The 15,448-nt window shown below is 41.1% G+C and overlaps 1 protein-coding gene across 2 annotated transcripts in view; it reads left to right on the top strand.

The window, feature by feature from the left end:
- The window catches only part of IFT80 (intraflagellar transport 80), a 143,255-nt gene that overhangs the window by 12,108 nt on the left and 115,699 nt on the right, over nt 1-15,448 (top strand). For both annotated transcript variants that reach the window (XM_053313030.1, XM_053313031.1), the window contains exon 3: nt 4,022-4,240. In XM_053313030.1, the coding sequence (XP_053169005.1) occupies nt 4,022-4,240 (219 nt within the window). The remainder of the gene's footprint in view (nt 1-4,021; nt 4,241-15,448) is intronic.

Genomic DNA, 15,448 nt, shown 5'->3' with positions numbered 1-15,448 from the left:
AGGCATTCTTCTGGGCCATTTTGGCCCTTAATCATTTGGTGGGGGGGAGTGGGGAAGGAGTATTTGGGCAGCTGGGAGGGCGGGAGAGTGGGCGGTGGCGGCGGCCGGGCGGACTCTGGGGGCGCCGCTGCCGGTCCGGTCCGCCCCCGCCTCACATTCCCGGCCGGTCTCGGGCCCCAAGGACTCGCAGCCGCCTGGCTGCGGCGGCGGCGCCAGGCCTCGGCGGCGGCTCCCCCGCCGCCTCCTCCCACCGCCCGGCTTCGGCGGCGCGGCTCCGCCACCGCCTTGGCCGCGCCTCGGCCAGTCTCCCCCTTCCCCGCATTCCTGGCTTCTTCGGGGCGGCCGCTTCTGGCCGCCCAAGATGGCCACCGGGTGCCGGACGTCGTGTCTCCCTTGCCCTGTTCTGCGCATGCACTCCGCGCATGTGCAGAACAGGCCAGGGAGGCACGGACACACGCTTGGTGTCCGTCCACGGACGGACACCAAGCGTTTTATTAGAGAGGATAATGCAATAAAAGAATACATTAGTAGGTTTGCTTAACCAAAGTATCTTTAAAAAATTGAAAAAAAAGATTGAACTCGCATTTGTATGTTAGTACCATTTTGGTGTCCTAACCAAATACATATCAAATATCTGACATTTATGAGGAGGTAAGGTAGAAAAGAGAAAGCACACACCTGTCATAGGGGAAAAGAAAATGTCATGCAAAAGTAAGTGTGTGTGTGTGTGTGTGTGTGTGTGTGTGTGTGTGCGCGCGCGCGCGCACCTGTGTATGCGCACCTGTGTATGAGGGAAAGGGTACACGCACATTACTGTTGTTCAGTACCTTTCTACTACAAGCACACTGTTTGCCCTATTTCAGTCAGGAACTACTCTGTCAGCTAACTTTGCCAGGCACACAGAGTAGCACATTAGAAAGTGGTTAATCAGTCTCCCTTGAAGTCACAGCTGCAATAAAACCCACAAAACCAAGTTCTGTATCTTAAAAAGGAAGGTATTTAGGAAAATGCATTTTATTCAGAAATGCATGCTAAGATCAAAAATCCTTTGGTTTAAGAGAAAGGGTGCTTGCAAATTCAGTTATGCACCGAAAAGCATGGAAATAGTAAGTTACGACACACAGCTTAACAGTGTGCTACATAAGCAGTAAACATTTTCTGTAGTCTTGCATATGGTGCTTGCTTACAACTTGGCCTCCTTTACTCTTTTCCTTTTTCAGTCCTTATCCTCTTACTGTACAGATTGGGGGCAATAGTGTTATGTGAGATGTTGAAAAGGTATATGCTTTTAAATAATAAACTGAACTCTGACAATCCGTCTCTTGCATAAGTTATCTTAAGCTGCTGATTGCAGTCCTGCATATGTTTAAGAACAACTTAGTCTACTGTGGTTGAAATTTCTAAACCTTGAATCCTGATAGCGAGCCTCTTGCAAAACATCTTAAACTGTAAAGTGTGATCTTGTGCACGTTATCCAAAAATAAGTTACTTTGTTGGTTTTATCAGAACAATAGACATGCTCTGCTCTGCTAAGACATTCTAAACCAGTGGTTCCCAACCTGGGTGCCTCCAGATGTTGCTGAGCTACAATTGATTGTGGCTGGGGATGATAGGAGTTATAGTTCAGCAACTTCTGGAGGACCCGGGCTGGGGATTACTAGTCTAAACTGCTAAAAGAATAATTTTAAGATATGTCTTAGAGCTAAAAAGTGGTAGCAAACAGTGTGAAGTGCCTCTTTATCTACTGTAACAGACATTCTTCATCAGAGAATTGTGCTTTCTCTTAATGAAAAGATAAAATATACATTGGGGCTATTCTCACGATCGAGAGAAATCGGGCTAGAAAAGCCTAACCCGGTTTTTCTCGATCACGGGAACCACCGGGCTCGGCTGCGAGCCCGGTGGTTCCTAGGCTGGTAATCCGCCTAAGTACCCCTGCCTTTAGCCCAGGTTTGCAGAGCGAACACTCAAAACTGGGTTCCTTGATCATGAGTAGACCCCCCAGAGGGGAGGCGAAAAGCCTTCCAGGGGCCGCGCAGCCCCCGAGCTCCCCAGCCTCCACCGGCTCCATCACAGAGCCAGCAATCATGTGGGCGGCCAGTCCAGCTGCCCAGGGTTACTACCCCAATCATCTGCAGGGAGAGCAGGCTTAGCCCGTTCTCTCCGCAGTTCTGGCAAAAGTGAGTCTCAGGATCGTGAGACCCACCTCATATTCTGCACTCTGTTGATGACAACAACACTTAAAGAGTTTATTAGACACTAGTATCTTTCAGCCCGTTAGATTAACGGGCACTAGTAGCCTTCTCTGCCCGAGTGGAGAGGGGAGCCCGAGTGGGGGGGACGTGGCAGGAAGCCCACCCGTCCACTTCTCACCCATCTGCTCCCGCAGCCCCTTCAGGTCCACGAAGCGGGGGCGTCAGCGGTGCTGCTGGGGTTGCTCCCCTCGGCCATCCCGCCTCGGCCGTCTTCTCCCGCCGCCGTCTTTTCCCTCCCCGCGGTTGGGCCGGTCCCGCCGCCTCTGGCTGTCCAGGCCCGGGACCCTAAAGGAACTCCCTCCTTTTTTGGCAGGCGGGCCAGACCCGCCGCCGCCTCTCCTCGCCCCGCGGCTGTTTCAGCGGCAGGGCCGGTCCTGCCTCTGCCCGGCTGGGCTGGTCCCACCGCCACCGCCTCTGGCTGTCCAGGCCCGGGACCCAAAAGGAACTCCCTCCTTTTTTGGCGGGCGGGCCAGACCCACCGCCGCCTCTCTTCTCCCCACGGCTGTTTCAGCGGCAGGGCTGGTCCTTCCGCTGCCGCCGCCGCCTCTGCCCTCCCCGGTCCCCACTTCCTGCTTTTTCTCCACCCGGATGGGAGCCAACATGGCATATCTTTCTCGGACGTTCTGGGCATGTGCTCTGCGCGTTCCCAGAACGGCTGAGAAAGACACGGGCGCACACCCAAGCCTTTTATTATAGAGGATATCTAACAATGGATAATTTAGTTTCTCTGTTCATTTGTCACACATTGTCATAAAGGGCCTATAAGCTTGTATTTGCAACTTTGTTTATGTTTAAAAGTGGTATTGCTACTAATATATTTTGGATACTTTGTTTAAAATGATATACAGGTGGACCTTGTTATCCATAGGGGTTCCATTCCATTCCCACCCATTTCCATGGATAATGAAACCGTGGATAACAAGACACAGAGTCAGTGGCAATTAGGGGTTTAGGTTCATGGAGGCAAAAAATGGTGGAAATAAGAGAAATAAAGTGCCATACGGTGCTCAGGTCTTTAGCTGTGCAGTAGGGGTGTGCACGGAACCGCGGAACTGCGGTCTGGCACTGGGGTGGGGGGTTGCTTTAAGAGCGGGGGGAGGGTTTACTTACCCCTCCCACCACTTTCCACCTCTGGTGCCCGTAGTTCTATTAATAACTGGGGCAGCAGGATACCTCCCTGCCGCCCCTTTCCCCGCTTGGCTGGCGCTGCGGCTGCGCTGTAAAAGGCTTCAATGTCGCGTGTGTGCTTCACGTCTCTAGGCAATTTACCTAGCTTAGGCAGTAGTAGTAAAAGATTTCTGGCCATTATTTACAAGAACATTCGTTAGTCCTCTATATGCATGTGTAAAAGGCTTCAATAAGCCTTTTGTGTGCGCGCACGTTGCATGCGCGCTTCACATCTCCTCCGAGAAGGAGGTCATCAGCAGACTCTGCAGGTGGGTTTTGTTTTATGTTGTAAACCGCCCACAGATGGCAGCTTGGGGCAGTCTACAAATGTGATAGATAAATAAATAGATCAAGGCTACAAAAATATTTTAAATCCTATGAGCTAGTATCAGGTTGTAAATCCAGTTTTGTATAGGGCTCCAAAAATGCTTCAGATTTCTTAGTGCTGAGACAACCAGGCTCATAAGATGTCTATAGTCCCATGTGATATTAATTCTATTAGTCTATAAAAGCTAATGTAGAGAGGATATATAGATATAATATATAAAAGAATTGAACTGTATTAACATTCTAGAGTTCCTTAATTCCATTAAAACATAAGGAATTGGTTAGTTGTGTAGGCTGGACAACAGCTGATGAGCTCTATTCATGCAGTGATGATCATCAGATTATGAAATGGAATTTATTAACTGGTGAGACAACCCAAGTAGTGAAGCTTCCTGATGATATCTACCCTATAGATCTTCACTGGTTTCCCAAAAGTGTAAGTGGAAAGAGGCAAATCCAAGCTGAAAGCTTTGTACTCACAAGTTCTGATGGTAAGTCACCTTGAAAATGTATGTTGCTAATTTTACTGTTCATACTTTCAACAGCATTTCATGTTGTAAATAAACATACAATCTATTTCTTTTATATCTTCTTCTATATTGTGCCACCCTTCATCAATCAGTAATTTTGTAGCTATTTTCTAATGCCACATTCTCTGTTCTTGATTTTTGTAAAAACTTGTGCTTTCTCTTTTGCTGAAACACTAGGTTCTAATTTTGTCAAGTAAATAAATTGGTCACTGTTAGGAATGCACAGGAGGTAGATATATACAATTTCCCCCCTTAGTGATAAAATCTTTGATAACAAGAAAGGGTGGCAGAAAATGCAAAACCATTGAGGTGCTACATTGAATATAATGAATATGCTCCAGCTTCATAATGGTGCTTGTTTTGACTCAATTTTTCTATGGCTACATTGTCTGTGTAGACATTACTGAGCTAGATGGACCAATGGACTGATTCAGTATATCACAGCTTCCTATGTTGTTCGATTGGAAGCCCCTTGCTACTTTAAGTGGCGTAGTGGGGAAATGCTTGACTAACAAGCAGAATCCCCGCTGGTACTATATCGGGCAGCAGCGATAGAGGAAGATACTGAAAGGCATCTCATACTGTGCGGGAGGAGGCAATGGTAAACTCCTCCTGCATTTTACCAAAGAAAACCACAGGGCTCTGTGGGCTCCAGGAGTGGAAATCAACTTGGCAGCACACTTTACCTTTACATTATTTTTAAGCACAAGGTCTTATTTGGCCAAACCCAGCAATTGTAAGTGCACCTTGGGCATAAATTCAGCAAAAGGGTGGATGTGAGGAAAAGGGTTAATTCTAGGATCTATTCTGTGTGCACGCACAGTGTTGCTAGGAAGTTGCAGATAAGCTGATGTGCAAAGGTAGGATGCACATCTTTTTCTTGTTCAATCTCTATTTACCCTGGTATAGTGTGAATGAAGATGTTCGTTCAACATGGATGAAAATTATACACTACCTTGGGCCACTGCATGCATCTCCCACTGCCCAGTATCCATAGTAATGCAAGATCTTATTGTCCACAACTGTCTCTGAATTTGAGATGTTGATGTCCGGATTACCAGAAAATAAATATTAAACATTTTTCTTCTTGGTCTAATTGTAAGTCAAGTATCTGGGATAAGAATACAGTTATTTTCAGGCCTCAGTTTGAGATGAATTCCTCCCACCATCACTCTGAATGTTGACAAAGTACAACAGTTTGACCCATCCCACAAATAAGAATCTTTAATTAAATTAGCAAATTATTTCTCTTACTTTGTTTCATAATTAGATGTTCTCAAACATTATTTAAGGACAATACATTCATACTAACTGCAAAAGGGTTAGGAAAATTGTAGATTTTACATGAAATAATTTGGCAAAACTGCAATCTGGAAAATAAGCAATACAAGTTATAATTGTATACTTTGGTGAAGTACACTACTGCAAACTTATTTTATGTGATGGTGACAATGGAAGGAAAGAGTGGTATAAGTCATAACCTTATTGTCAAGCTAGACACAATGGCAGCTGGCCTCCGCACTGCCACTGAAACCTTCTGTAGGCAAGCTTTCCCACTAAATCACTGTTTTGTAGCATTTTTTCTTCCTTGAGTGGTGGTGGTTCAAAGTAACATCCATGAGGAGAAAAACTGGTGTGTGTGTGTGTGTATAGATATATATATATATATCCCGCCACCCTGCCAGAAAAGCTGAAGGTTCTGTCCCCCTCTTTGACCCACTATATTTTTTAATTGCATCCCCCTCATAAGAAATCAGCGGGTGCTGGAATTGGGCCTTACTACCATTATATCTTGTTTGAACCCTCAGCTTGCAGTCTTAAGCATGCTTACTTCAAGTGCATCTCAATGAAATCAGTAGCTGACATCCAGTGTGAGGGAGAGCTTTTCTAGCTGTTCTGGGGCCACGCAGCAGGAGGGAATGAATTTTGATTATGTGCTTTGGCTCCAGGTTCACCATATGCTTCCCAAAAATGTATCTCCGGGCTGTGTGACCCTTGGGAGCACTTTTTTGGGTGATGCAGGGTGTTGCTGGAGCCAGAGCAAATAGTCAAAATTTGCTCCCTGCTGCTGTGCACTCAAGGCTATGCAACTCCATCACAGTTTAAAACGCTCTCCCTTTCACCAGTGCGTCTTGTCATGCTACTAGCTGCTGTGGATGTCAGCCAGTATATTTCCGGGGTGGGGGTTATATTGCAGAAAGCAAAACACAATGGAGGAACATAATCCCAAAGTGAAATAACAAAACAGATTGTATTTAAAGACAGTTATGACTAAGCTCCATTGAGCTCCAAGTTTCATTGTGACTGACGTATCATTGATTTCAGTGATGCTTAATCATGACTTCCTTTTTTTATACAACCTAATACTGTAATTAAGTCGTAATTGTTACTATAAAATTCCATAGTAAACCACAATTATAAAATTTAAAAGAGTGAAAACACAAATGAGTAGATATCAGTCATCTGTCAATCCAGATGGCTGCAAATAAAGACTCTTCTGTTGTATATTTGTACTGCCCTTCTATCACAGATGTGAATATAACGTGTTTTTGGATATTATCATGATGTCCTAGTTATTTTAAAAAAAAATACTTTAGAAATGTTATGTTGCAACATCATTACAGTGTAAATGAAAGATAATAACTGGTCTGGAATAAGTGAATTAATTATAAGATGCTCTTAAATGCCTGCCAGTTGTTCATAAATGCTATTCAGGATATTTCCTCATCGTGCACCTGTATGTAGACTATCAGCGTTGTCTTTAGTGCATGCTCCCACATCTGTTCTAGCCAGTTTCTGATAGATACTTTAGCTGGAGATCTCCAGTATTTAGTGCAGTGTAAAGAACTCTTGCTGCTGTGGCCATATATGCACCTAATTGAGTGTTATCTTGATGGTACCCATTGTATATATTAGTTAAAAGTGGAGAGGTGGTGGTGTTATAGTAGGATTGAGTAACCCAGCACTTGTTCTAATATTAAGTTAATCATCCTGAATTTCGTAGATATTGGGCACTTCCAACACATAGAAACCATTAGCTTATATGTCCCATAGTGTAATGCGTCTATACTGCTTTGTCAGTAGTTCCAGTTCTGCCTTCTTATGGATCACTGTCACCACGTGTGTTAGAACCCCACAGCATCGTGGGAGGTTGTGCAACACCCATGTTACATTGTGGGACATGTAAGCTAATATATGTACTCCCAAGTAAACATAGCATAGGGCTGCCTTGTCACTTATGGGAAATGAGTATAAATTTTTGCCAGACACAAACAGCTGTCCATACTTGAGTATTGCGTAAATGAAAACTGTTTGTTTAAATACCTGCTTGTGGTGATACTATCAGTCATAACATTTTAGACTTCAAAGAGACCTTGGAAGCCTTCTAGTCCTTCTCCACTGCCCTGCTCATTGTAGGAAACTGCTATAACATACCTGGCCAATCTCTGTTTGAAAAAAGGAGAGCTCATCTTTGTGTGAGGCATACTGTTGTTCCACTATCTAACAGTTTTTACAATTGGGCAGGGTGGATTTGATTTAAATCAAACTGATTTAATTTAATTCACGATTTAAATCATGATTCAAATCACTAGTCAGTAAGGCTTGATTTAAATCATAGTTTTCTACATAAAGACTAATTCTTGCTGGTATAACTTTAATATGCAAGTAGATGAAGATTTTTAGAATAACAACTTTTCATATTAGTTTTTTTTTTATCCCCAGTTTAATAGGATAATCATTCATATTTGGACAACTTTTCTGTTGTACTTAGGAAGGAGAAAAATAATCATTACCTTAATAATAACAACTTAAATAGATTTATTCAACTGAAACAATAACATTACAGCATATGTTATTTGCTTAAACAAACATCCATGTTTGTTAACTAATTTGGCTAAACAAAATATATATATTTTAAGAAACTTAGACTGTCAGCCCAGCCTACACATGAAAAACTTAAATACTGTCCTCTGTAGCTCACTCGTCATCGTCATCTTCTTCTTTGTTCATAATCCGGAAAAGAAAAACAAGCTTTCCTGCTTTATCGGGTCCCAAACGATTTCTCAATTTAGAATGAATGAGTCCAAAGGAAGAGAATATTCTTTCAACGCCTGCAGAAGAAGCTACTGCTGTTAAAAGTGAAATCATTATTTGAACAGTCTCTAAATCCAAGTGCTTAAGTGACTTCCACCAGTTCACTGGTGTGACTTTCTTTAAAATATCTTCAGCAAACATATATTTCTTGAATGGTTCCCCCTTAGCTTTGAAGTTTATTATAGTTGGCATTACAGATGGATGATTGCTGGATACCCATGTCATAGCTAACTCCTCTTCCTCAGCACTTAAGTTTTGACCCTGGTACTGGATATTGACAATATTTGCCAAAAAATGAGCTGGAGACAGTACTTGTCCCATTCGTTTTTTTAATGCTTGTAATTTAATTCTGTCCATGTGTAGTTCTGTTTTTAAGTGTTAACTCAGTTCCTTCCAAATTTCAACAGCATCAGCAATAAAAGAGCTATTTTTCTGTATTTTGTTTAAAGATTCAGAGATGGGTTTCAGGATGCTCAGCATATGTTCAACATTTCTCTTAAGCCCAATGTTGAGGATTTTGGCCGTGACAGTGCCATCTATTTTATCTTGATTTTGTTCACAAACTGTCATCAGAATAGGCCAGTTCTTGATATACTGCTCAAAACAGTCCACCACAGAGTTCCATCTAACATCTTGTGGGAGCGTTAGCTTGGTTCCACCCATCCTTTTCAGAGCTGCAGCAGCAAAGTGATTGTTACGGAAGTATTTAGCAATTTCAACAACATTAGTCTTTATTTCTGGAACAATTAAGTCTTTGGCTAAGAGGTGCAGCAAATGAGCACTGCAACCATATGTTATTAGCTTTGTATTCCCTTCCTGCTCTTCTAAATTTCTTCTCATCTTGGATACATTTGCAGCATTGTCTGTGACCAAACTGCATACTAGACATTTGAATTTTTATTCACATGTTATTATAGCTTTTACTGCCACTTCTTGTAAGTATTCTGCTGTGTGTGCATTTCGTGACGTATCAATTGTTTGTGCAAAGAAGACTCCCTTCTTCTGTTGTTATACAAGCACATACAATAGGATCATTGTGGACATTACTCCACCCATCAATACTTAAGTTAACAATTCTACCCTCCAGAGCTGTTGCACATTGCTCCATTTCTCTGTCATACACTTTATCCAGCAGTTTCCCTGCAACATCTGCTCTGCTGGGTAGACTGTATCCTGGTCTCAGTGACTGAACCATATTAATGAAATGTGGGTTCTCAGTCAGACGGAAAGAAGAGTTCGTTGCATAAACAAACTGGGCAATTTTTTTCATCAATTAACTCTTTTTCTAATCTGCTAGTTTTTATCACAAACTTATCTATGGTGGTTCCAGGAGGGAAGGATTTTTTCTTTCTTTTAGGTGATAGTGATATGTGGCTGTGGGTGTCTGATGATGATGCTAATGAAGCACTATCCTGGATGGATAACTCTGAAACTGTAGAACAGGAGGATGGTGATCTTGAAGGTGGATAGTTTCCAGAATCCATGAATTCCCCTAAACAAAAAAGTCAATGCTGTTATTTTATTGTTTATACAATTTCTGCTTATTGTACACAGCACTGCCCCAAAAGGAATATTTGCTTTTCTTCATAACTGTACCAAATGACAGTAACATGCAGTAATAATAAGAAATATAATTTTGCTCAAACATGACAGTTCAAGGCAGTCTTTAGAAATTTTATATGATTCAATAAAAATGTTTACCAACCTGAAGATCCTGCCTGTTCAAATGTGTTTCTTTGGTCATCTTCATCACAGCACTTCTCATGATGTTGCCTCATTCGGGCCACCAGGCCTTGCATTTCTTTGTTGCAGTGTTTGCATTTTGCACGCATGCCTGCCTTACCGATAGGTAAAGGAACTTCATTAAAATATTGCCAAACTGGGTCTCTTTTACGGCCTGCTGCCATTATAGGTTTTTTCCTCCAAGGAAAGAATGTGATAAACCTCAGGTCATGCACGCAAAAAGATCCAAAGACTTGTCTGTCTGTGGCTATGCAGTATTGTGCTCAGAAAGTTTCACTTTCATTTTGTACTGCTTGTCTGCTTGCCCCTCCCTCCTCACACTTAGTTTCACTTTCTTCTTGTGCAGATCTATTCCACTCCAAACAATCAGAAAAATATTGTTTCTATTCTATTTCACTGAACTTCTTGAAACTTAGCACTGAAGGGGTTGATTCTGTATTCATAGGTTTGTAGAACAATAGGATTAAGGTCTTTTTCTCAACTCTGTTCATGTCATAACATTTTTGCTGTGAAGAAGAGGCATGTGATCTCTGCTGAGTCAAACTCAGTTTTGAGAACTGCAAAAGTAAACCAAGCATCTGTGATAATATCTTGTAGGCAGAGAAACTGCCCAATAATCTTACAAAAACCTCTGGAAGAGCATGACATTGTGAATAGATTAATGGAATTTATTTACCCAAAAAATCAAACATATACAGCCTTATTCTACATAATTAAAAAACTAATCTTTATTTCATGATGGAATAACCTTTGGATGGTAATATATTTTCCTCAAAAAGCATTTTATTTTTAAAAAATCTGATTTAAATAAAAAAAATCTGATTTTTTAAATTTTTTTTTAAATCATTGATTTTTATCCACCCTGCAATTGGGACATTTTTCCTAATATCCAGCCTAAAGCTGCTTCCTCATAATTTCAGCCATTGTAGACAATTTCTAGTCTTGCCCTGTGAAGCCAGAGAGAAAAATTTGTCCTCTCACTTATGTGACAGCCTCTGATATTTGAAGGTGGCTATCATATCTCCCCTTAGTCTTCTCCAGGCTAACCATTCCCAACCCCTTCCAACTGTTCTTCATCTCAGTTGTCTAGCCTTCTGAACCTGTTCCAGTTTATCAATGTCCTCCTTAAAATACAGTATCCAGAACTGGACACAGTATTCTAAGGTGTGACCAGTACGGAATGGAGTAGACCTATTACTACTTGTGATCTGGATACTATGCCTGCTAGCCCATGTTCTAACTTCTGGTCTACTAATATATCTAGATCCTTTTCACATGTATTGCTGCCAAGACCAGGTTTCCTATACTTTGATTTTTCTTGTCCAAATGCATGGCATTACATTTGTCTCCCTTGAACTTTATCTTGTCAATTTTGGTCCAGCTTTCGAGCCTGTCCAGAAAGTTACGAACCAGTATTGTCCAGAATTGTGTGTATTGGTTTTTTATAAATACACATGTGCACACATACTTTTACAGCATAATTAACAAGCTTGATTATATACTGGGGGAGCAGGAAAAACTTGGAAACAAGTGCTCAGTTTAGAAAAATAAAGCAGTATGACTTTAAACCTATTAAGATTCGTTCAAAAGAACAGTCTACCAGTGTTCTCATCCCGAGCCTGTTGTTAAAGGTCCTGAACCTGACAGGGCTTGCGGGGGGGGGGTCCCCTTGTGGCTTCAACTTTAAGATTGATAAAGCTATATTTAAATACTTTATATCCACTGAAAAGAGAACAATGTAACTGTTCTGTACATACAGGCATTATATGACCCCTAATGTATTTCTCGCAGCACTACTATGTCATCAGTCAAAATTCTAGAAATTGGTTCTGTATGTGCATAATGAAGAGAATCCCTCTTACATGATAGTACACAAATTTTAGTCTTATTTGTGGCATTAATACTGCAACCAGAACTCCCCTGAGTTCACTGTATTTTATGAATGCATCTTATGGTGTGCATGTGTGTTAAAATAGTGTAAAAAAGCAGAGTGCCCTTAGAGACCTTGGCTTTACCACATATGTAATAGAGGGACCATTATGTCTTGATGTATATCTAACTAGACAGCCGTTGTAATTCATAGATTAACAGGAGTAACACATCTCCTGGAAAACAAAGCAGCAGTATAGAATTTTTGGATTTGCAGAGTTAATAATCTGTGATTGTCACATTTAAGACCAACCACACTGGTAGTCTAGATACAATATAGAATTTCATAGAAAGGCTTTTATGGTGTTTGGCACCATAATAGCTCAACATTTCATGTATTTGAACTAAATCATTCTTGGGGCAATGTTGCTACAAAATGGGGGAATATGATCTTTATTTATTGTTTAGATTTATTATCCCATCATATCTTAAGGATGAGGGTGGTAAAATAATAGAAGCACAGGAAAAAAAATCTAGCAGTACAAAACCAAATGAGACTCCTACCATATTGCCAGTACTCAGATTATATTTTTTAGTTTTTAAAAAGGTGTCCCTGACTCTCTTAAGGTTTACAATTTCATTTGGCATTTATAGGGGATATATTGTAAAGAATGTAAAGGAAATAGCCAAGGGTCCGTTTCCAAGCAATTTGTTTGTGGTGTTCTGATAGGACCAGGATGTTAACGTCACCTGCAGAGCATGTCTGTGTGCAAATGGCTTAGAACAATTTACTTAAATTGTTTTAGTTGGTGCTAAACTAATCAAAACTTGGTTCACTCTCAGAGGAGGTTTTGGTCACATGATAGAATCAGCAACATTTCATATTACACATTAGCCTTTCTTGTATATAGATCTAACCTCCCTATGTTAAATTAAAGGAACATGAGCAAACAGTGATACATCCATTATTTCATCCCTCACTTACTGATTCCAATCATTTGCACCATTGCATCTGTCTATGGCTACAATTCTGAGCACTCTTATTTGGAAGTAATCTATTTCATATCTTACAAAGATTCCCCAAGTTTCGGAAGAAGTCTTATTGTCCCTTGACAAAGCATTAGTGGTAACAAAAAAGAACAGGACTCAATCCATGCACAATGTGCAAGTCCTGACATTCAAGATTACTCTGAGGAAGGCCAAGAAAACAAACTCAACTTCATGGATTAAAAGAAAAGTTCCTTCCTCACCTGCCAACTGGCAACAAATCTCAGTCTGCAACATCCAAACTCTTAAATTAATATGTACATGTACATTGGCAAATCACTTATGCAACAGGAGGGTGTGTGAGAAAGCTGAGCTGTGATTCCCCTTGATGATTGTTCCTCCTTTTATAAACTTGTATGGTGCCCCAGAGCAGCACAGTTCCTACTCTGATCTGCCTCCAGTTCCTTTTCCAAGCCAATACTACTACTGATGTCCACCCAAGAGGTTGGGGTCGGGGCAGAGACATATACTTGAGAGGCTGGTAGCAAACAGCCTGTTGAGGTAGATCATCATGGGTAGGGGGCAGCCTGGCCCTTTATCTGTCCTCTCAATAAAGGCACACATTAAGGGTGAAAGCAGTAGCTTCCTGCAGTATGAAAAGTAGTGCAATGCCATATTTCTGATACAAAACTGATAACTTTTAGTATTTCCTAATCTTACCTCTCTTGTGCTATTTCAACATTCCATATCCTGCCTTATAAGCAGCAGGCATTCCTTGTCCTTTTTTGACAAAAGAGTCTCATACCACCCAATGAATTGGCACTCAGAATATGTTATTTAAAAGGCTTTGTGTACTTCCATAAATGATGGGGTTTAATTTCTGAAAGGAGGCTCATAGAACTTGGAATTCAGGTTCTGAAATGACAGAAGCATCACTGAGACATCAGAACAGCTTGGTCAATGGAAGCCAGAGGCATTAGGTAGCTAAAGGTAGTAGGTAGAGCAGTAGGTAGCCCTACTAATATAGATCCATTGTGACTTCAGAGTAATCTACTCTTTTTGTTGAAAAACGTGAATTTGAAAGACATTTTAAAATATTGTCTGAAAAACTTAGGTTATTGCTTTAATGATTCGATTTAGTACAGTGCAGTGGCTCTTTAAAAATTACATTTGTTCTTTTTCTACTAGTTTTTGTTATAGTGATGACTAATCATTAAAATCAGAACAGAATATTTAAGAGGCCGTTGGTAGTAAATGAATATAACAGACATGGTTCTGTACATGCTGTTCTTGAATAGGCTGCTAATCTCTTATTTGAATGCTTTCTAGAACTGCAAAACAGCTTTAACTTTTAGAACAGTTTATGGTTTCATTAAATAATAAAAACAGGAAGAAAGGAGCAGTATTTTATAAAACTGAGAATTAATGTAAGGCTGAAACTGAGACCCTTCACATTCTGTTCCAAACTATAATATGAAAAAAGCATATGGCAAAAAAACACACAAAACATTTCACTTTTCTAACTAGCCTGTAGAAGTAAAAAAATCTTGGTACTTCTATGTCAGCAGATACAAAATGAATTTTTGAACACCTACTAATTTAAAACAAATGGCTGACATTCCAACTAACTCAGTATGCACACTTCAAAGGATCGTAGGGGCATGATGGGTGCCCTTTAATTAATGCCCTTCTTCCATACCTGTCTCTCTCTCCCCAGTCCCCACCTCCACCCATGAAGCATGACAGTAGTAGAAGTAACACTGAAACTTGGTAACGGAAGATTATGGAACTAGATATAAGTTATGTGGATAATATAGGCTCTAGTCCAGCTCAAGCCTGCTGATTTCAATGGGACTTGTTAGTCATAACTTGCTCAGGAATATAGAAAGTCACATTATATTGTGTCAGACCATTGGTCCATCTAGCTCAGACTGGCAGCGGCTTCTCCAGAGTTTCAGGCAGGAGTCTTTTCCAACGCTACCTGGAGATGCTAGGGATTGAACCTGGGAATATCTGCATGCAAAGCAGATGCTTTACCACTGTAACTCCCAGAGGTGCAGCTAGATAATTTTGGCCCCTGGACCTAATGAGCCGATGCGGGCTCCCCTGCAAAATAAGCATCCTCTCCGTATATATACATTTCACCTCAAACCCATAGATCTGGACCAGAGTACATTTGTGGGGGTGGGACTGTACAACCCCCAAAGGATCCACACATCTTGATCATTTACCACAAACCCACAGAACTTGGCCAGAGTGCATTTGCTAAATAAATATTACACAATTCCCAATAAATTCACACGCCTTCTTGACCATTCACAAACTAACTGGGACAAAACACATGTCCCTATGCTCCACAGTTCAACCACAAACCCAACTTGGACATATAGTGCATTCGTTAACAGGGAGTGCGGGGCAGATTAAAACCATAACACCTCATGCAGAACTTTTGCCTCACAAACTAACTTGAGCATA

This window comes from Hemicordylus capensis, chromosome 3 (genome assembly GCF_027244095.1).
Source record: "Hemicordylus capensis ecotype Gifberg chromosome 3, rHemCap1.1.pri, whole genome shotgun sequence".
Lineage (NCBI taxonomy): Eukaryota > Metazoa > Chordata > Lepidosauria > Squamata > Cordylidae > Hemicordylus > Hemicordylus capensis.
The sequence above is the reverse complement of the archived record's forward strand: the minus strand, read 5'-3'. Positions and strand labels throughout refer to the sequence as shown.